General features: G+C 37.7%; 1 protein-coding gene across 2 annotated transcripts in view; it reads right to left on the bottom strand.

Moving 5' to 3' along the window:
* Positions 1-409: 409 nt before the first annotated feature.
* LOC307012749 (otoferlin) overlaps positions 410-23,725 on the bottom strand; it is a gene marked incomplete at its 3' end in the record, with an annotated part of 47,755 nt that continues 24,439 nt past the window's right edge. The window contains exons 26-42 of one of the 2 annotated variants that reach the window (XM_079639761.1): positions 22,442-22,596; positions 21,140-21,169; positions 20,875-21,009; positions 20,708-20,783; positions 19,655-19,794; positions 18,400-18,537; positions 18,154-18,291; positions 16,576-16,703; positions 16,301-16,471; positions 14,045-14,205; positions 13,817-13,959; positions 13,447-13,535; positions 11,235-11,333; positions 7,087-7,328; positions 5,873-6,051; positions 4,223-4,323; positions 410-1,474 (exon numbers count right to left, since the gene is read on the bottom strand). In XM_079639761.1, coding sequence (XP_079495887.1) covers positions 1,294-1,474; positions 4,223-4,323; positions 5,873-6,051; positions 7,087-7,328; positions 11,235-11,333; positions 13,447-13,535; positions 13,817-13,959; positions 14,045-14,205; positions 16,301-16,471; positions 16,576-16,703; positions 18,154-18,291; positions 18,400-18,537; positions 19,655-19,794; positions 20,708-20,783; positions 20,875-21,009; positions 21,140-21,169; positions 22,442-22,596 — 2,306 coding nt within the window. Of the gene's footprint in view, positions 1,475-3,768; positions 3,950-4,222; positions 4,324-5,872; positions 6,052-7,086; positions 7,329-11,234; positions 11,334-13,446; positions 13,536-13,816; positions 13,960-14,044; positions 14,206-16,300; positions 16,472-16,575; positions 16,704-18,153; positions 18,292-18,399; positions 18,538-19,654; positions 19,795-20,707; positions 20,784-20,874; positions 21,010-21,139; positions 21,170-22,441; positions 22,597-23,725 lie in introns of those variants that run through there. The other variant, XM_079639762.1, reaches the window with a different exon arrangement.

Raw genomic sequence — 23,725 nt, 5'->3', positions numbered from 1 at the left:
CATACATACAAAAAAATATATATTATGCCATGCATTTGTAAATAAATGTATTTAAATGCTATTAATCAGTGCTTTTAAGTGATGCCATTGATTTCAATCATTTGTTGTGTGCATATCGTGCTGATATTGTGCAGCTTATCCTGAGATGTTGAAAATCTTCTGGGTGAAAGCTGAAGGCAGAGAAAAGAACAGAAGGCCCAAAAAGATCAGCCCGGTTATGCTGAGCAGAGTCACCACTGTGGCCAACTTATACTGCCGCCAACCCATTATGCAGGTCACCCGTATTGGACTCAACAGCCACGACAGGCTAGTAGTTGGACGACTGTGTGAAAGAGAACAGGGTTTTAAACTATCTCACACACATGCATGCATACCCACACTATGGAAACAAGAAACATGTTCAGTTTTTATCTCAATGAGTTCATTTTATTGTCTCCATACTGACAAAAATAAATAAATCAATCCATATTGCACACTTGTGAACAAGAATTAAAAATACACTCTTTTTATATAAACAAGCTAAAATCAGTGCAAACAAGTGCATGGTCCAATGCCATTCATTAAATAGAGCAACATACAGTAGCAAGCAAACAAGTACACTGCAAGCAAAATCAACAGTAGGAACAAGTATAGGAAAGAGCATTCTATTGTTTTATTTAAACTTGAAATGTCAAATTAAACATCATTCCCCAATCTGTTTCTCTAAAGAATAAACAACATTACTGTATCTTACTGGAGTGCAGAAGGTTTGTGTCATGGACTGAAAGTGCAAACATCAAGGCAAAGTTTAATCAAATAACAGTGTATATGAGGCCTGCAACCCAATCATAATATATTTTTTCAGACTGCAGCCACTGATGATCAAGTCATCTTTCTTAAGACAAAGTTGCATGCTTATTGTGCTTTTAGCAGCGATACATACACATCTAGACCATAACTACAAAATCCAAGAATTTGAAGCAATGCATTCATATGAACGGATACCATAAACACTAGTCCAGTTTAATTTCGTACCAAAAATAAACAGTGCTGCTTTCTCTCTATGACTAATTATTCTTGAAATGTACAAATAGAAAGATAAATAAGATAATTGATCTTTTCCAGGTAAGACATGCAAATTGATACCGAAAAAAAGATATTTGATACGTTACGCTTAGAGTGCAACTATGAGAGATGGTAAACTCTTGAGATATTGTTTACAAATAAAATAAGTGCTTTAAATTGAAACCAAATATTATAAAAAGGGACACTTGAGAGGTCAGAATCTCTCAAATGAACCTTTCTGACCCCTCTTCAGGCCCCAAGCAGCTTCTTGACCAGGTAGCCTGGCATGCTGTAGAGAAACAGGCCCACCATGATCAGCAGCAGCAGAGCCACGATGATCTTGATGATGAGCCACTTGTAGCGGTTGCATATCAGGTACCGGATGGCCTTCAGAGGGCTCAAGAACCACAGGAAGGTGGTGTCAGGCCGGCTGTGATTGGATGTGGTTGCAGGTAAGAGGTGGTGAGTTGAAAAGGTGAAATCAGGGATGATGGAGGAAGAGAAGTAATACAAATGTTAGTGGTTAGTAAGATGATTGGTAACATGACTGAAAAGTTGTAAAATCTCTTAAAGGCATATTAACCATTTAAGGGTAACGCTTTACAATAAGGTTCGTTAGTTAACATGAACTAATAATGCACGTATACAGCATTTAATAATCTTTGTTAATGTTAATTTCAAAACTTACTAATACTTTATTAAAATCGTGTGCACATTAGTTCATGCACTGTGAACTAACATGAACTAACAATGAACAGCTGTATTTCTATTAACTAACATTAACAAAGATGAACAAATACAGTAACAAATGTATTGCTCATGGTTAGTTCATGTTAGTTAATACATTAACTAATGAACCTTATTGTAAAGTGTTACCCATTTAAGCAATGACTTGGAGGAAAGTTTGTTAACGTCATAATGAACATGAATATTGAATATTGCAGTTATATATATATATATATATATATATATATATATATATATATATATATATATATATATATATATATATATATATATATAACTTCCACTTGCAATGACATCTCTTCTCTGATGACTCTGATGACATGAGATCGCAGCGATAGCAAGCCACAATGATTACATCAATTCCTGATGGACAAAATCAAGTACCGCCCAACATTTTTTTCTTGCAGGAGAATATACACTCGGATATACATCACAATAGGAAAGAAAAGACTATTGCAACTTCCATTTCATGCCGACTTGAATGCCATTCAAAACCTTTATGACTTTCTTTCGCTGAGCACAAAAGATGATATTTCAAAGAATGTTTTTTTTTTGTTCATACAATTAACCATTAAACAGGCAAGAGTGGAAAATTATAAGCAAAAATTATAATTTCATGTCATATTTGATATCATCTGGACTTAAGTAAAACATATCTAAAATAATGTGTAAATAATTTGTCCAAACAACACATTTGTGTTTCACAGAAAAAAGAAGAAGTCACACAGGTTTGGAACGAAAAGAGGGCGAGTAAATGATGGCACAATCTTAATTTTTGGGTAAACTATTCCACAGAGCTGGTAAAAACATTCGCCTAAGTCAGGGGTAGGGAACGTCGGTCCTGCAGAATTTAGCTCCAACCCTGAAAAAGACTGCCTAGCCTTAGGCTACGTTTACACGTGGGCGGCTTTTTTCATAAACGGACATATCACCCCTCTCTGTTTTCAGAAATAACATCGTGCACACCTGTCAGTTTTCAGAAAAGTGTTCTTTACACGAACCCGTATATATGTCGTCTAGACATATATATACGTTAGCCAATCAGAATCCTGAAAATAGTCTCATACTGTGACGCCGGCTGCCTAAAACTCAGTCTTTCTCAGTTTACATGCAGACGTGCAAACAAAGTTTTCCAAAATCTCCACTCTGGCCGGAGTTTTTAGAAAGAATCAGTTTTAGAGGCGAATTCTCCGATTGCGTGTAAACGAAGGGCACAAACGAAGGGAAATGTCTCAGTTTTTCAAAATAACCATTTTGTTATTTTGTTTAGTTTAACCGTACGTGTAAATGGGGCCTAAGTAATCCTGAAGACATTGATTAGCTTGTTCAGGTGTGTTTGATTAGGGTTGATCATCCATTGCTCTCCAGGACTGACGTTGCCTACCCCTGGCCTAGGTCTACCGTGTGTGTGTGTGTGTGTGTGTGTGTGTGTGTGTGTGTGTGTGTGTGTGTGTGTGTGTGTGTGTGTGTGTGTGTGTGTGTGTGTGTGTGTGTGTGTGTGTGTGTGTGTGTGTGTGTGTGTGTGTGTGTGTGTGTGTGTGTGTGAGAATGATACTGTAACTTTGCAGTGGGTTGAGCTCAGAGCAGTAAAATGACACATCGGGCAACAAAAGGTAAGTTCAGAAAAAGCACAGTAGCAAACAGTCAAGTATAAATATCATAAAATCCATAATAAATAATGCAAGTCATTGCCAAAACCAGACAACCAGAGGAAAAATGACCACCAAAAAGACTTGAGGTACCACACAGCATGCAGCTATGCGGTATTAAGAGATAGGATGACAAAATGGAAAACACTTAATCACCCATAATCCCTCAGGTCCATGTTTAGGCCTTAAAAATGGCACGAGTAACAAAAAGAGAGAAATACACTGTGAATGGACACATTGCACAGTTTGAGCTTAAAGGTTTGCTCAGAGAGAGACAAAGCAGAGAAAACACAGGCAGTAAGAGTGGGCTACCAGTGATCTTCCCCTCTCACGCCCCTAGGAGTTTCTTGACCAGGTATCCAGGAATAGAGTAGAGGAAGAGCCCAACGAGGAGGAGGAAGAGCAGCAGGGCCAGAGCCTTCAGGATCAGCCAGCGGTAGTTGTGCCAAATGAAGTATCGTACGGACTTCAGAGGGTTCATGAACCACATTAGACTGGTGTCTGGACGACTTTTTCCAAAACAGGAATGGGGGTTGAAATGAAGGAAACGAGCGGGAAAGGGTAGGCGAGGGAAAGGGCAGTCACAGGAGGAAGGAAGGATGTGAAAGAGGAGAGTGGGAGTGTTAGGAAGGGTCAGATGGGCATTCTTCACTGGACTTCATAGCAGTCTACACTAGAGTATATCTTTGTATTCATAATCTGAAACTGCATCGTTTCTCAGATGTGCTAGGCAACATGTGAGCGGAAGCAAATGTGTGTAAATGAGCTGCTTTATATCTTACTTTGGTTTCTCAAGTGGCTCCGGTTCATTCCGTCCAAGGCCGACTGGACTTTTCTCTGCCTCCTCAGCCGTCATTAGATGGAGCTCTGCCTCCACTTTTCCCTGTAAGCATGACATGGTTGGAATGTTAATTAGGACAGGGGTTCCCAAACTTTTCCATGAAAAGGCCCCCCTTTTGCAGGATGTGTTATTGAACCCATCGACAATAATACGGCAAATGTAGAAATAAATAAATAAAACATCTGTGGACATCAGATTATGTGATGGTGTTTGATACCAGCCAATCAGAAATATTATACAGATGCACTGATTACATTTTCTAGGCCGATTCCGATTTTTCATTTAGTTTGACCTGCCGATTCCGATTTAAATTTTCTGACCACTTTACAGCACACACAAATATTTATTTTATAAAACACCATATACTTTTACCCAAACTATTTTGTCCATAAAAAGTGTGCTTTCACTTTAAAGGTCAAGTTCGGTATTTTACACTTAAAGCCCTGTTTACAGATCGTATCTGATGAAATATAACGGTTAAGATTAAAATTTGGACACATGCTCCTGTCCCGAGAATTTTAGTTTTATTTAGCTTCCCCCCCCCCCCCCCCCCCCACAATGGTTGTCTATGTGCACTGGCAGATTCCTTCCTAAAACACATTCAACTTTCGTTTACAAAGACGTGAAACTCACCGAGTGGTCAGGGGTGTTCACTGATACGGTCCCAAAAAAAAAACGCTGAAAAAGATGCTTTCCAACAGGTTTTATCGTAGTGTTTGTCCAACTCCATTGATTGTATTGAATGTGCTGTGTGAGGTACGGTATTCCTCCGCCGCTTCTTCTTCTGCTTCTTCTGTGTATTAAATGAAATGCCAGCGGTTTGCTTGCAATCGGCAAAGGTGCATTATCGCCACCAACTGGTGTCTATTATTCAAGCTCTCAACGGAAGAATCTGGGTGTGACGCGTTTGGCAAAATAGGTCCACAAACGCTAAATAAAACTAAAATTCTCGGGACAGGAGCATGTGTTAAAATTTTAATCTTAACCGTTCTATTTCATCAGATACGATCTGTAAACAGGGCTTTAAGTGTAAAATACCGAACTTGTCCTTTAATTGACCCCCGCTTCACTGCTGCTCACACGACGCTCCTACTCGCGGTGTGAATGCACTCACTGATTAACATGCACGCTGAAAAAAATACGCGCTGCTCACGCGTTGCTCACGCGTTGCTCACGCGTTGCTTGCGCTTGCGGTGTAAAACGGCCGTAATTCACGAGGTTTCCTACATGTGTGGTCCGTGTGCACGTGTGATGCTGATGTTGTGCGATGTTAATTATGCAGCGCCCGAGTGCATTTGACCGGCATTAAAATCGGCATGTCAGACTGATTGGCCGGTCGCCTATCTCTAAAAGATTAGCATTAAAAGTATAATGTTTAGATTGGCTACGCTATGCAACAAATTATTATAATGCTTTTTCATAACAATTCTCATAATATACTTTTTTTTCTTTTTTTCTTACTTGCTGCGGCCCCCACTTTGAAAACCCCTGAATTAGGAAACCTTAGCAATCATTCCAAATACACTACATGCTGGCTAATTATCAAGCAGTAGTAAAATAACCTTTGGATAATTGCATTGTATTAACTCACCGTGAGCTCAAATTCATCATTCTCATCTCGGGCCACAAACGGCCACCAGCCCTTCACTCTCTTCTGTTTGAAGATGGAAATGGTTGGCAGCTCGTGTTCTTTGAGAACCATGTTGAGAGAGCACTGCTTGGCTGTTTTTGCCCCACGGGGAAACTTATTTAAGTCCAACTCAATCGCACCTGTGGAAATAAATCACAGGCAACATAAAAAATAAAAAATTTTAATGAAACACTTGGGGCCCTATTATAACGATCTGAAACGCAAGTATCAAACGCGAGACGCAAGTAACTCTGTGGGCGGATCCCGGCGCTGTTGCTATTATACCGGCGGGATAAACGACTCTTGCGCCCGACGCAAATCTAAAATGTGTTGGTCTGAAGTCGCTTTATTACTCATAGGTGTGGTTTGGGCGTAACGTGAAATAAACCAATCAGAGCGTCCTCTCACATTCCCTTTAAGAGCCGGCGCGCTTGTTCCACGGCGGATTGCTATTATAACGGCGGGTTTGCCGGCGCATGCCAGGAGCGGTTCACAGCCGAGGAGACCGACGTTCTCGTCAGGGCCGTAAAACACAGAGAAGTGACATTGTATGAGGATGATGGAGAAACCACACACATTAGCTTCGGTTAAACAGCCGTATAATAATTTGGGTAAATGTGTAATCTAGATATATGCCTATTTTTTCCCATCTTCACGGACACAACAATGATTTCCCTCGTGTGTTAATATGTTTCCTTGTAATAATGTATGATTTGCTAAAATGAAAACTGCTGCGTCTGTTTAGATTAGAGAATCAAAGTGTGTGTGTTGTTCACACGCTACATAATGGCCAATCACGCGCTCTTAAAATAGCATATGACTAACGCGCGGCGCCGCTGTCTTTAGACTCGGTTTCTCCTGGTCAGTGGAGGAATTGTTTTCTGAAACTGCAGAATATCACCAGGGAACGTTTGTGCCGGAACACACTCCTCTTTTCACTGAACCGCCGACGTGCGTCTGTGGAGGGAAGAGTCCGCTGTGCGCGGGTGCAAAATAGGAATGATACATGCGTCGGTGTACAAAGTCAATTGCGCTGGGTGCAAGATAGGGCTCATGGACTTTTAATTGAGCACATTAACGACAATAATCAAATTACTCTTCAAACCCCAAATTATTTTGCTATACATGCAAATAAGTCATAAATATCTAACAATATTTATGTTTTGTGAGCATACCCAGGAAGTCATCTGCAGAGAAGTGATCAGCATCCCATACTTGAAGGGTGAGTCGAGCAGGAATCTTGTACTCTGTCTCATCCCAGGAAAACATGGATTCCTTCTTGGAGATGACTATCTTCTCCTCAGCCATGAGATAGTCAAAGGGGTAGACAAAGCGCCAGTTGAAGTTTCCCTCCCCAGTTAGAGAGTGATAATGCACGTCTGTGTCCTGTTTATCCTCCTGCTGTCCTTTCAGCCAACTGAGCAGGGAGATGATTTTCAATTGTTAGAAGTGGCACAATAATAATATTTTAATATTTATGCAAAACAATATCCAAGCATGGTATACATACAGTATGGTCATCAATGACTTATTGTATGTCACATGACAAAACATGCACAAATGTTCTGAACAAAGAGGTGTCCTTTAAAAGTGCATTTATATTTGCAAACGTGTGAAATGTATAGACAAAAATACTGAATAGACAACATGCATATGATAGCATTTATACATATCAAGTTGATGCTCCATACTGCATCAGGAAACTGAACAAAATAAAAGTTCTACCCCGTGGTCATTGCAGTAAGATGTTATTAAACATTTTATTGAATTATAATATTTTAGGTTACACTTTATATTAGGGTCCAATTCTCACTATTAACTATCTATTACTATGACTTTAACTGCTTGCTTATTAATAGTTAGTGAGGTAGTTGTTAAATTCAGGTATTTGGTAGAAATAAGGGATGTAGAATATGATCATGCAGAATAAGGCATTAATATACACTTCACAAGTACTAATAAACAGCCAATATCCTAGTAATATGCATGCTAATAAGCAACTAGTTAATAGTGGGAATCGGATCCTAAACTAAAATGTTACCATATTTTATTATAAAATGCAAAGACTGTGTACTGTAGATCATCAATGCATGACTCAGAGTTATACTCTTTGATAATATAATTTGAAAGAGAGTGCATGTAATTACAAAATAAATACACTCTCTTTAAATAGAACAGAAAAATAGATGCTTGACCTGACATCTAGTCAATTATCTGCACTTGAGTGAGGCTTGCATCTGCAGAGCTTTGTAGTCTGTCCCAACAGCATTACATTATATAGAGCTACTGTCTGTATTATGTATTTCTTTGAACCATTAGTAGCCAACTATGAATCAGATATACATGCATAATTGTATGCGTAACTTTACAAAATAGATAGATCCAGTCCTTAAGCAAAATGTTGGTATGCAAATGCCACATGTCAGATTGGCATGCAAACAGACATATCTTATGCTTTCATGCAGTAATTGATACTGTGAAAGACATCTCAGTCCCCAAGACATACTATACAAAAATGGCTCTATAAACCAAGACCATACCAGTTATTAAATTTTATATTACAATTTTTAACAGTCGCTATAGGACACATTTCTCAATACTTAGGTCACTTTTTCAAAACTCTTCACACAGTTCTCCTAACCAACTTTTAGCTCGGCACAGCAGTTCATTTCACATTCAAAATGCACTAAAACTACCAAATCACTTCATACATGTCTCAAATCACTTCATACATGTCTCAAATCACTTCATACATGTCTCAAATCACTTAATACATGTCTCAAATCACTTCATACATGTCTCAGATCACTTCATACATGTCTCAAATCACTTCATACATGTCTCAGATCACTTAATCACTTCATACATGTCTCAAATCACTTCATACATGTCTCAGATCACTTCATACATGTCTCAGATCACTTCATACATGTCTCAAATCACTTCATACATGTCTCAAATCACTTCATACATGTCTCAAATCACTTCATACATGTCTCAAATCAGTTCATACATGTCTCAAATCACTTCATACATGTCTCAGATCACTTCATACATGTCTCAGATCACTTCATACATGTCTCAAATCACTTCATACATGTCTCAGATCACTTCATACATGTCTCAGATCACTTCATACATGTCTCAGATCACTTCATACATGTCTCAGATCACTTCATACATGTCTCAAATCACTTCATACATGTCTCAAATCACTTCATACATGTCTCAGATCACTTCATACATGTCTCAGATCACTTCATACATGTCTCAGGTCACTTCATACATGTCTCAGATCACTTCATACATGTCTCAGATCACTTCATACATGTCTCAGATCACTTCATACATGTCTCAAATCACTTCATACATGTCTCAAATCACTTCATACATGTCTCAGATCACTTCATCATACATGTCTCAGATCACTTCATACATGTCTCAGATCACTTCATACACTTCATACATGTCTCAAATCACTTCATACATGTCTCAGATCACTTCATACATGTCTCAGATCACTTCATACATGTCTCAGATCACTTCATACATGTCTTAAATCACTTCATACATGTCTCAAATCACTTCATACATGTCTCAGATCACTTCATACATGTCTCAGATCACTTCATACATGTCTCAGATCACTTCATACATGTCTCAAATCACTTCATACATGTCTCAAATCACTTCATACATGTCTCAGATCACTTCATACATGTCTCAGATCACTTCATACATGTCTCAGATCACTTCATACATGTCTCAAATCACTTCATACATGTCTCAGATCACTTCATACATGTCTCAAATCACTTCATACATGTCTCAGATCACTTCATACGTGTCTCAAATCACTTCATACATGTCTCAGATCACTTCATACATGTCTCAGATCACTTCATACATGTCACAAATCACTTCATACATGTCTCAGATCACTTCATACATGTCTCAGATCACTTCATACATGTCTCAGATCACTCCATACATGTCTCAGATCACTTCATACATGTCTCAGATCACTTCATACATGTCTCAGATCACTTCATACATGTCTCAAATCACTTCATACATGTCTCAGATCACTTCATACATGTCTCAGATCACTTCATACATGTCTCAGATCACTTCATACATGTCTCAGATGAACACATTCTTCCACAACACTAGCAAAGGTTGACAGCCAACAAACACACTTTATCACCGACAAAACAATGACCTAAAAAACTCTAACAACAGGAGCATTACAATGTTTTCATCTGTACATGCTTTCTTTCTTCTACCTCTCTACTGTTTACAATTCACTGCAATATATGTGACTAGAATGAATCAGACATGATGCAGATGCTTCAATACTTTATGTCTTTTTTTTGCACTGAGTAAAGTACAAACATTTGTCAACACACCATCCACCGATACAGAGACAGGAATCAGCTGTGGTTGGTCCAATTGTTTTTATACCATTTAATTTTTAGATTAAAAATATTCATTACAATATTACTGTAGAAATGTGGCAAAATGCTGTCGTATACAGTTCTGTATTATGTTATTGTTTTGAACTTAAGTTTAACAGTTTTGAAAACAGTATGTAAGCATGTAGATACACAGAGTTGTGGCGAAGTGAGAAAATAATTCCTGTAATTTGAAAGATGTAGTCATTGAATGCATTTTGTTCCAAAGCAATGATAAATGATCCACAGTTTAGCCCACATACACTTCTGTTGTGCTCGCTGTGTGAAGAGTTTTGAAAAAGTGACCTAAGTATTGAGAAATGTGTCCTAGCGTCTGTAAAAAAAACTGTAAATATACATTTTATATTAACATTCTTATATGAATTATCAAGGGAATTTAACTCAAAAGACAATTGAATTAATGTAAATAATATTGTCAGATTAAATCAGAGGCTATAACTAGAAATCCGCATAATTTTGAATGATATGGTCCTGTTTAACTGGGATCTGCATGGAAGGTGGTATTTATTCTTTGGATGTGAATGAAAGGGGCAGGTAGAGATTTCTGCAGGCGGTGGGGAGAGCGGTCAAGCCATGCGGTTGTATCGTCGTTACCCCCTGACATAGATGTCAGACATCTTCTCTCCTGTCATGAAAGCATCGTCCTCTAGAACTACGTCATCAGTGTTCCAAATAATAACACGAAGCTCAAAGCTAGATAACAGCACAGCAATGACGTGGGGGGCAGGGGAGGGGGATAGACAAAAGTACATCAAACGCAACAAGACAGACAAACAACAAAAGGAAACAGAAACAAACAAAAAGTAACAGATTAACCACACACTCTTCACACACCTGCCCATACCTACCCCCTCACAAATATGTCACTGGACTTTTCCCCTGTGAAGTAATCATCATCTTCCAGAATTACTTCGTCAGTATTCCATATTATCACCCTGAGCTCATATCTGGGAGACGAGTGGAGGGGAAGGAAAAGAATGGGATCATCATCTCACACTGTAAATATTGTTTTTTAACCTAAAGATTTGACTGGTTTGATTCAAATGAAAAATATTCGTTTATAATTTAATATAACCGAAGTAAAAAGGTAAACACGTGATTGACCTTTTTACTTTCTTAAAGCATGTTCCCGGTCTTGTAATTGATTCAAAATTGTCTTCGTAATCAAAACGTTATAGTCTTCTCTTCCTCTGAAATGAGTTTCCTTTTTTAATATTTAGTCTTGGATATTGGTATTGAATGTGCAAATAGCTTTTTAGGCATCATTATAGCAAACTCACAGGTCTGGCTCTATTCTGTAGCACTCACTTTCACAATTCAATCCTATCCAGATAAAAGCAGGATCCACTTTACATTTATTTCTACTTAAAGGATTAGTTCACTTTAAAAAAAACTTTTGCTGATAATTTACTCACCCCCATGTCATCCAAGATGTCCATGTCTTTCTTTCTTCAGTCGAAAAGAAATTAAGGTTTTTGATGAACACATTTCTCCATATAATGGACGTCATTGGCCCCAAACGATTGAAGGTCCAGATGACAGTGTCAGCGCCGCTTCAACGGGCTTTAAACGACACCAGACGATGAATACGGTCTTATCTAGCGAAACCATCGTCATTTCAAAAATAAATAAAAAAGTTGAAGTTTTATAAGCACAAACGCTCGCCTTGCTCTGTTCTGTGATGCGCGTTCGTGACGTCACGTAATACGCAGTTACGCTGTAAAGGTCACGCTTCTATGAAAAGTAAAACATTTCTGTCCTGACGAAAATGTTCTTTTAGGCTTTTTAATATTACAACACCCAGGATACACACACGAGATGGGCATTTTAAACGATAAACTGACACAAAGACATTTGAATATGTGTGTATGGTCCTCATTCCACACATCTGTAAACACCGACTCATCAAGCGTGACCTTTTCAACGTAACTGCGTATTACGTGACGTCACGAACGCGCATCACAGAACAGAGCAAGGCGAGCGCTTGTGCTTATAAAACTTAAACTTTTTTATTTATTTTTTAAATGACGATGGTTTCGCTAGATAAGACCCGTATTCATCGTCTGGTGTCGTTTAAACCCCGTTGAAGCGGCGCTGACACTGTCATCTGGACCTTGAACCGTTTGGGGCCCATTGACGTCCATTATATGGAGAAATGTTTTCATCAAAAACCTTAATTTCTTTACGACTGAAGAAAGAAAGACATGGACATCTTGGATGACATCGGGGTGAGTAAATTATCAGCAAAAGTTTTTTTTTAAAGTGAACTAATCCTTTAATTATGCTGTGCATTAAGAAATGTCAATAAACTGCACATTTGGACTTTTTGCAGTATCTCAGACTCAAGTAGGACAGTTTCACAGTACAGGCCTTGTTAGAAATTGGCACATTCTTTAGATGATTAACGAAGAAAATAAAGGCAGATGAGAGGCGTGAAGCTGGCAGAGTAAGTATGAGAGGAAAAAGAACAATGACAGTGTGTTGTATCTACAAACTCTAGGTGAGAAAGCGTGTCATCTGTTTTGTAGCTGAATCACAGTAGTATCTCTGTAGTCAAACATAGTTAAAAACTATTATAGTGAAAAAATTTTTAAAAAAAGTGAAGTAAAAAGACATTCTGTAGTTTGGTAATTCGCCATTCACAGCTACTTCTTCATCCAAAGCTTTTAAGTCATCCAAAGAATATTAATTGCACAGGCAGTCCAGATAACAAAGCAATCTGTTCCCTGCTTAAGGGTGTAATGATCTAAGAGTGAGAAAGTGATTCAAGCACGACTGATTATTAAAGCTTCCCATCTTTGTCTCATTTTCTTCAAGGCTAATATCAGTGATGCACATATCAAAATGACATTTTGTTCCATGTACCTAGAGACGTTAAGGAAAAAACCTTTAAGACATTATTGCAACATTATGCACATATGAAATATTAAAGCCATAACCGCAACTAAACTATTTGAGATTAAAAGAGCATGAATAAAGGAAAAGCAGCAAAAGTCTCACTGATCCTGATTCAAAATGTGTTTAAAACTGAGTAAAGCGAGACTGAACAGAGTCCTCTACCTCTTTGGTTTGCGTGGTGATATGTCAATGGCTGGTCCTGGCGCTGGTATATCCATAGGAAACATGTCCACCCACAATTCAATCCTTCCCTGTGAGATTATGAACATTTGAGGAGTTGACCAGTTAGTTAGAATACAACAAACTTGATACGGCACCATTTTGCTTTATTTTTCCTAAACATTTTTTTTCAGTGACGTAACATTTTTTATTACATTCCCTCATTTATCAAGCATAAATAAACTGCTGAAAATGATGCAACTGTTTATTCATCCTCTGAATGTGTTACCAATGATGGAAAATTCAGCAAGGCCACTTGGTAGAATATGTCCTTGGTAATAAGAGCTGTATTTTGCCGCACACGCATGCATACCTGCTCTATGCCTGGCTTGTCCGGGTTCAGGAGCGGCCTGGTCTCCACATGCTCAGGGATGAGTTTGCAACCAACACGAGGGATCTCCTCCCAATGCCTAAGAACAGTGAGAGCCAAGTGTTCTTCTGTCTGCTTCTTCAGACCTGCCAGCCAAAAATGAAATGGATATCTTTTTAGAAATAATAGGAGAAAAAAAACATTCTCTGTATAAGCTCTTAAATGTCTCACCACTCTCATCCTCAATTTCTGTAAACCCAAGAAAGACGCGGTTTGCAACTTTGACCCTCCCGCCAGGTCCATAGTGGGGTCCATCCAATTTGCCTTCTTTGCACAACTTAGTAAGGATCTGAGTTGGTTTCTGAGGGTCCCGCCATACATTGTAACCATGACTGTCAGTTAAAAATATAAGAATGTTAGTTTAACACATTAATTCAGGGCAGTTCATTAAAAGACTTTACGTTTGGCTTGGACAGATAAAAAAAAAAAAAAAAAAAAAAAAATCGGTCCCACTTTATATTAAGTGGCTTTAAGTAATATGCACTTTCATCGAAAAATAAGAACAATGTATTTATTGTGTTCATGTTGTATTGTAAAACACTTTTTCTGCTATTGCGGTGTGATACGGGTAAGGTTAGGGACAGGTGTGGTGGGATGGTTAAGTTTAAGGGTGGGTTAAGGTGTAAGGGAAGAGTCAACAGTGTAATTACAAATGTAATTACATAAATTAATTACAGCTGTAATTACATGCAGGTATTTAAAAAATATAAGTACAATGTAAAAACATGTATGTACACAATAAGTCCATTGTATCAAATTATTAATTTCAATGCAAGTACATAGTACTTGAAGCCACTTAATATAAAGTGGGACCAAAAAATCTAGGTATGGATGTTCTCTTGTCATATTTATGACAATTAATATGTAGGGGTGTAACGGTTCACAAAATTCACGTTTCGTTTCGATACGACACAGTGGTGTCACGGTTCGGTATGTTTTCGATACAGTAAAAAGAAAGAAATGCCAGAGAAATTTCATTGATTTTTTATTTAATTTTTATTTTTATTTTTTTAAATAAGGGTGAGTTTTCCTACATCTTGAAACTTTTAGTTTTATAAATGGGGTAATCTTGTTTTTTTGTTTGTTTTTGTTTTATAGGTGTTATACAGATATTAACAAAACCTCACGCATCATACAAAACAAACCCAAAAAAGTGTAAAAGACATAAAACGTACATTATACAACAATTATTTGATATTATAATTTTTTTTAAATATATATATATAGAGAGAGAGCCTGTATCACACATTCAACATAAGTAGTTGACATGGCAGTACGCTAAAATAAAAATATATATTATTTTTTTTATGATGATTTTTTTGGGACAGATTACCATGGGAGTGAAGGAAGAAGGCTGTGTGTGTGTGTGTGTGTGTGTGTGTGTGTGTGTGTGTGTGTGTGTGTGTGTGTGTGTGTGTGTGTGTGTGTGTGTGTGTGTGTGTGCGTGCGTGCGTGTGTGCAAAAATAAACATGACCGTGCATCGGGGTAATCTTTGAAGGATGAACAAATAATGTTTTGGTCATCACATTAAAAATAAGATTATTTGATATTACTGCATTTTCTTAATATAATTTTGTTTCTTGCTGTTTTTGACTGTTTTTATGATCTGTGTTTTTACCTGTGCAACTGTAGCACTTTGAGACATCTTTGTTCACGTGTAAAGTGCAATATAAATTAAACTTATAATTATTATTATTATATTACTATCATATTTGAGTTTTGAAGAGCTGGAAAAAGATGTGTGAAGTACTTGAAAGCATTTTACTATTCCTGTCAGACTCCCACGGTCACAGTGAGTGTTACTACAGTAAATCCACGGTGAATGTTGCAGATCTGTGGACTTAAAGCCTGTAACTAGTTCATTCACGGCACAAGTTTCTCCTGGTTTCCACGCCAGCGCTGTTTGATCTAATAGAGATCTACGCTTAATAACTGAGAAATGTGAATGCTTCTCACTAGATCTCACAGCGATGTGGCGAATTCAAATGCTTTCTTTACTGGATCTCTTAGCGCTGTGTAGTAACGGTGTCGCTTGATCAAGATCGGCTCACGCTGCACTCACTGACATTGCTCCAAACTGATAAACGGTCCGTGAAGCACGAAATAATGAGTAGCGCAGTTTCGTTCCGCTTGCTGGGGAATGTTGTGGTGTCTGCGCGACTGCTAACAAAATTTTGGTCGTACCGAACCGAAAGCCTCGTACCGAACGGTTCAATACGAACACATGTATCGTTACACCCCTATTAATATGCAATTAAAAGGCTGGATATGGATATGCAATTAATTAGATAAACTCATTGTCACATAATGTAAAATAAAGTTATCGATTAACAACCCCAAAATGAAAATACTTATAAAGATTTGAGTGTTTCCTGCTCAATGCGTAATCCCCTAAATCCAGTAGAATAGGGGCAGAGAGTACTCACACAGAGTAGTTGGATGCGATGCCACACGTGGGTCTGTGTTTGCTGTAGTATCTGTTCTCCAAATCAATCTTAGTCTCACCAATCAGGTCATCAGTTCCGACTAAATCCCAGTCATATACTGCCACAGTCAGCATGGACTCCATTGGGAATGTGGCCTCTATGTCAAACGACCTTAAGGGAAAGAGAGAGAAAAGGGTTTCAAGAAATGAATACGTTCTAGCTTGAGCTCCTCAAACCATTGGTTCGGTTGGTTTACAATAGTATAGCATACTCACTTTCCAAATACAGGATTCAGCTGCTTGGATATATAGTTCTCCTTGTCCCGGATCTCTGACTTTCCCAATCGAATGACTATGTAAGGGTCTGCTTTCCCATTTATATCTGCAGGATGCAGGTCTGTGGCCTGAGAAGAAAGTCCTGTTACTTTAGCTGACACTGCACAATATATCGAAATACCGCAAATGTATATATCGCGATATGCATATCGCAACGGCTTGCAATAACTGGGGTCATGAACAAAAGACGAAAAAATCCCTCACTGCTCTTGGCTGAATAACTTTTGTAGCTTTAATAAGAATATATATATATATATATAATTCATACGGTGAAAAATAAGCAGTGTTTTATTTTTACATTTGATTATACAGTTTCGGTTGTTAAATGAACCTAACGTAGGCCTTCCTGAACCCCTGAACCCCGCTGATGTTAAAATAACACTTCTTATGCGACAGTAAAACACTGATGTTCACTTTCAGAAGCTGTAGGGATGTTTTCTTATCACAAAAAGAATGTGAAACACGTATGTAGGTTATATAATTTTACGTTTTTTTTAACACTTTACGCATTATCATATAGAATATCGCATTATTTAATGAGTTATCGCATATCGCATTTTTCTTCAATATCGTGCAGCCCTACATCTACGTATAATTCACCTTTGGCTAAGCCCCGCCCCCCTTAGTTACTGTTGCTACGTCCGTCAACTTCATCTGGGCTCTGGTTTGGTATCAACATGGCTTATGCTGTGACGGCTCTTCCTGCTGAACTTTGATCAAACTTTTATAAAGCAGCAAATAAAGTGTCGGATAGAAGTAGGCAAAAGGGGCTCAGTGTGCGTTCGAAGGCTATATTCAAGACATACCGGAGAAACGCAAGCAACAACAAGGTCCAAATAGAGGCAAAAGCATAACGGTCACAGTCAAAACATGAACCACCGCATATCCTAATGGAGACGGAGACTGGGACTCACAATATCAGGAGCAACACTGTTCATGCAGAGCTGGGTCTCTATTCACTTCTATAATCGTTATTACAAAGCAAACGGACTACGCGAGTATAAAGTTGTGTTTATTAGCAGCGTGTGCTAGCGTATCAACAATTAGGGTAGAGAACCGAAATCATAACCTAAACCAGCATAAAACTGTGTAACTAGTATAACTTCACAGTAAGGTTAAAAGCTAAATGTATTTTAGAGACAAAAGTGTGTTGTTGATCTTGAGGGGTTTCGCTGACTGAGGACGTCCACACAGTTTAATCCAAAGACGACACTTGTCAGGATTTGACTTCGGTTTTGGGAAGGGAAAAAACGGACACCCCCCTCCAACCTCTCTGGGAAACACGTATCTGTGTTACAAATGCCCCAGGCACAACGGTTAACCTTATTTTTGATAAAACTACGACGGTAATAGCCTGCCGAGACCAAAAATATGAGACGCCGGTGTTAAAGTCAATGGAGCGCTGTGAGAAAGTGTCGGACCGCTGTGGGAGCTCGTTCTTGGCTGCGCTGTGATTGGTCAATCTACATTCTAGGGCGTGGCTTAGCCAAAGGCGAATTCAGAGTTGAATTCACTTACTCTAATGATATAAATCCTGATGAGAACATTGATAGGGTCATTGTGAGGTGTGCTTTGGAACATTCCCATGTTCGGGTCAAATCCCGACTCCCTGGTGATCTCCTCAGACAGTGGGAGTTTATACATACAGAGGGATCCCTGGTTCACAAGGAGACAGATTTAAATATCAAAATGACATGTTCATCATCCTCTAATTCTGAAACCTGATCTTTACATATCTTTATGTATATATGTGTGTGTTCTTACCTTGAATCTGCCCACAATTCTGTCATCATCAACCACATTGTGGTCATCATCATCTCCAGCCTTTCCTCTGTACAGGTTGAAGGTGTGGAGCCAGTCCTCAAAGTTACCATACTCACACTCCAGCTCTTTATTGTACACCTGAGAATGAGATAAAGGCGTTCATATTTATATTGAAATTAGATTAAATTGCTACAGATCAGTTTGTTTAGCTAATGTACTCTATCAATTAAAAGTTTGGGGTCTGGATTTTTTATTTATGTGTTTTAAAAGAAGTCTCACGTTCACCAAGGCTGCATTTATTTGATAAAAAAACAGTAATAATGTGAAATGAAAATTATGATTTTTCAGCCGTTATTATTCCAGTCTTCAGTGTCACATAATCCTTCAGAAATTATTCTAATATGCTGATTAGGTGCACATGTAACATTTCTTATTATTATCACAGTTAAAATGGTTGTATCGCTTAATATTTTTGGGGAAGCAATGGTACTTTTCAGGATTCTTTCAAGGTTAGAAAATTACATTTATTTTATTAACTAATAGTGTTCATTAATTTGTTAATTACCACAATGAGCCAAAGCCTTATATTTCAACTTCCAGATAATACAGGTAAATTAATATGCATTAATACATTATTAATTACAGCATTAGTAGTGTGTCAATCACTACAATGTTTTTGGAAACCAGTGTTTAATAAACAGCTTTTATAAACTCTAGTGATGGTCATTAATGATTAATTAATCATTAGCTAACAATCATTATGTTGTGACTTTACTTGTTGAGGCACATCATTATTAATTCGTCATCTAGTAATTGTAGTAGTTGACACACTACTAATGCTGTAATAATAATGAATTAATGCATATTAGGCTCATTGTGGTAATTAACAAATTAATGAACACTATTAGTTAATAAAATAAGTGATTATGGAATTAATCCACAATTACATATTTAATTAATAACAATTCATATATGAACTAATATATTAACCAGACAGACTCTTCATTAGTTGGTAATGAGGCAATCATTAATGAATAGCTTAGATAATCATTAGTAATACATTAATTCAGTATTATCTGTGCATTAGTTAAGCATGAATTAATGCTTATTAGTGCACCCTTATTGTAAAGTGTTACCAAATAATCTTACTGACCCTAAACTTGGTGTAAGTGCATTTTAAATGAAAGTTCTTTATAAAGCAAGAAAGAAAAACACCTCCAGCTGTAGACTAATATTCTCAAGAAGACGCACTAACCATAAGTTCATCAACTTTTGGTTTTGGAGGTCGTTTTTCTGTGCCATCGTAGTTCTTCTTTTTGTCCTTGGAGCTCTTCTTGTCTTTGCTCTTCTCCTTGGGTTTGGTGCCTTTCATAGGAAATTCATCAGCTTTGATCTCTGAGGTTAAGGGTGAATGGACAGGTATAGATGGAAATGAGAAACGGATGAGCGTGACACCTACGAGGCCAATTTGAATGGACGCTTGTAATAAACAATGATGTTTGCAAGCCATGAGATCTATTTTAAACACTCAAACTAACATGGATTATGTATTATTTACAAGATGGATCTCTTCATTAAAAACATTAATCAATTGACCCTTCGCAGGGAGCTTGATTGACAGGTGATCTGACCAATCATACTTCACCATCCGCCATTTTGTTTGGACAAAGCAGTCAGGAGAGTTAGTAGATTAACATGGGAGGATTTGAGCTTGAGAAGCGGAGTGTACTGACGTCTTTCCGCGGTTAAAACAACATTCCTTCTGATGTTCATTCATGTTTATTTGATGCTATAAATGAACTAGAAGGAAGAGATGATCGGTTCACGAGCGGCTTTAACTGAGGCGACAGCGATCTGTCACACACATTAAAGAGCCACAAAACGCTATTTATTGTTTACATTTCTTTAAAAAAATGACCAAATTTGAAAGGTGAGACTTTGTTTAATATGTTTAATATCTAAAGTAAGCTGGTCTGTGTCTGTCAGTGTGTGTCAGTGTCCTCTCTGCTCCGCGTGTGTTTTTCACTGTGTGAGAACATGGTGTGTGTGAGAGCGGCGTAGCTTGTCGGACATAGCGACAGTAACTAAGGGGGGCGGGGCTTTGCGAACGGTCAATTGAATTACAGTAGTATATGGAAAAATTTGATCCCAAAGTGAAGATTTTTCTTAGCTTGTAAACGTTTGTGTCCAACTTTCATGGCATGAAAAAAGATCAATACAAATGGTTTTGACTACAATAGTGATGTATATGGGATGACAGAGCTCGTCAGAACCCGTAACACGACACCATGCAGAGCGCTGTGGTTACCTGCACTCTCTGCTGCTATCTCCAGATCCTCTCTCTCCTCTGCCTCGGCCAGAGCAGCCTCCTGGGCTCTGAGGTTCTGCATTCACAGGAAGTTCAAATTACATTTTACAGTATGACACAGTATCAAATGTAAAGAGTAGAAAAATTAAAAGACAACTCCTCCCCACCTCCATCATAGTCTCTATTGAGGCAAAGTATTTGGACCACCAATCCAACATGCTCTCATCCGGCTCATCTTCCTCCACATCTTCTCCCTTCTTTTTCTTCTTCTTCTTTTTCTCTTTCTCCTTATCATCCTCGTTCTGTTAGCACAAAGGATGCTGTGATGTTTATTTGATAATAAATGTAATGTGTTTACAGTGATTAAATCCAACTTAATAAAAAATTTAAATCTAAAACATTTAAATCTGTCTAAACCAAACCAAGACTTACCAAGTCAACTTTAACAACAGCATCGGTGGTCTACAAGGACAGGGCCACACAAAACAAACATCAAATACAAACATCCACAATAGATTCTACAATAGCATACTATACACATCACACGGCTGTTGATAAAGTCACCATGAAATATGAAATGTGGAATATGCACATTATTGTTATTTTTTTTTATTCATGCCCTTGTAATCTTTAATCAAAATACTTTCCCTCCCCTTGCAATAGCATCCTTTCTCTAGCGCAATTTCCATTTCATGCCGACTTTAAAATGGGACATTAAAGGTACAATATGCAAGATTTTCTGCCGCTAGAGGGCGCTACATTACAAACAACACCAGCGTAGCTTGATGACGAAGTGAAGAAGCGTGGAATGATGGAACTGTCGTTTTAACTCCACCGTGGATGTAAATCAGTCAGACGGGAATCGAAAAATCATGGATGAGGTAAAGTTCTATTTTTATAAATGTTGTGTTTAATGACATACTTTTATTTCATTAAAATGAATTAACCGCAAGAAAAGTAAGGTTTAATGCTAAATTGGTTATCATAGATGTTACTGTATTTGTTGAATTCATTGTTGTGATAACGCTGTGCAGTTTTACGTGTTCTAAACAATTGTTGTAAAAGTGCATTCGAACACACACATCATTCGCCAAAAGACTGATTAATCTTTATGTATAACACATGCTATATTTATTTACATGGCCATAAACACCAGACGTAATAAACAATGTCAATGAACTAAACACAAACCTAAAGCAATAATACTTTCCTTACATAAACATAACTATTACCAAATGCTACATTTGGAATATATAAAATTGACCCGTATGTTTATGGGACTTGTGTTTGTCGACAGAACCGGCTGCAATCGGTAAAGAATAATTGTGTTCATAACGACTGCATGAAACAAGCTAACGTTTGTTGCTTGATAGACGCTACACCTACAGCCTCCGCATTTGTCCAGGACTCCGCGCAGTACGAGCGGAAACCGAGGCTAACGCGGATATGACGCATTGACCGGCGACTCCAGCTCACCCGCTCACACGCCCCGCTTCCTCGGTTAAAATCACAATTTTCTCACGATTTAAAAATAGTTGGAAACATTTGGATATTGTAAGTAATCAACTTAACAAAATATATAACACTGGCCTTGTGATTTTGGGATATTTTAATGCAAAAATCTTACATATTGTACCTTTAACCTTAAAGCAGTAAAACAAACAGAACCACAGTAGAAACAAAATACTCAAAGCCAAGCAGTTTTCTCTAAACCATAACAGCACGTCTACTCACAGCATCAATCTTGACAACTGTGTCCATCTTCTTAATGTTGGGTTCATGGTCCAGATTGACCACAATATCACCTGAGGGATAAGAAATGGGGCGGGAGTGGGGGCGGGAATGAGACGTCCCATTGGTGAGAGCCATGTAGCCATTGGCCAGTCTAGCTGGTGTGGGTAGGGTCATACGATTTAGCAACCAATGACCCACGACCAGCACCAGGACAGAAAGGTTAAGAAGAGGGACAGGAAGAAGAAATAGAGAAAAGGAATGAAAAGTCAGAAAAGCTGGAAAAAGAAATGGTCTGTACACAGAATTCAAAATAAAAAACTATATAATATAACTTTTCTTTATTCACACTACCATTCAAAAGGTTGGGGTTGAGAAGATTTACTTAAAATTATTTTTTTTTTTTTAATCTCTTATGCTCATGAATACTGCATTAATTTGATAAAAAAATACAGTAAAACAGCAATATTGTGAAATATTATTACAAATTATGTAGCCCAATTTATTCCTGTGATGGCAGAGATCAGCATCATTACTAGAGGCTTCAGTGTCACGTTATCCTTCAGAAATCATTCTAATATGCTGATTTGGTTTCTTTTTAATATCAATGTTTAAAATAGTTGTGCTGTATATGGTGTTAAAAATTACCATAGTACAATATTATAATTTGGCTGTTTATTTTACTTTTTTTCCAGGGGTGGCCAGGTAAGACAGTGATTTAATTAATAATAATACAAAAATTCCTGCTTGGCTACTTCAAATTTACAAAAAAAAATCACTTAATATACTGTGATTGTGTATAGCCTGAGTGTAATAGCTTAAAACACATTTGGAATGGAACACATGAATTTCGAATTTAAACACTGGATTATTGTAATGTAAAATGTAATGACTGCATTTTTGCATGTCATAAATTCTCTTCCATAGACAAGCTCCACCAAGCGCACTCTTGCAGTGTTGCCATGTCCATCATCTTTGGGCTTGATATATTTTCCATATTAAGATGTGAAATGACAACTTAATTCAGCTGGAGTGCCAGTGTCACAGTTCTTGGAATGGAGAAAAGTCTGCTTTTAATGCGTTGGCCAAGCTTCTATCATTAGATAGGCCACATAAATACGGCCCTGTACTCATGCAGTGTGACACAAAACATAAAGATTGACTAGCTTTACATTATATGTGTCAGATGGCATGTTTAACGAATGTTAAGTCATTTGTTATCTTTGCATGCTAGAATTTAGTTATCATCATAATTTTTTTTTAATACAAATATGAATTAGAAAAGCA

This window comes from Phoxinus phoxinus (genome assembly GCF_949152265.1).
Source record: "Phoxinus phoxinus genome assembly, chromosome: 16".
Classification (NCBI taxonomy): Eukaryota; Metazoa; Chordata; class Actinopteri; order Cypriniformes; family Leuciscidae; genus Phoxinus; species Phoxinus phoxinus.
This window is presented reverse-complemented; position numbering and strand designations above follow the sequence as displayed.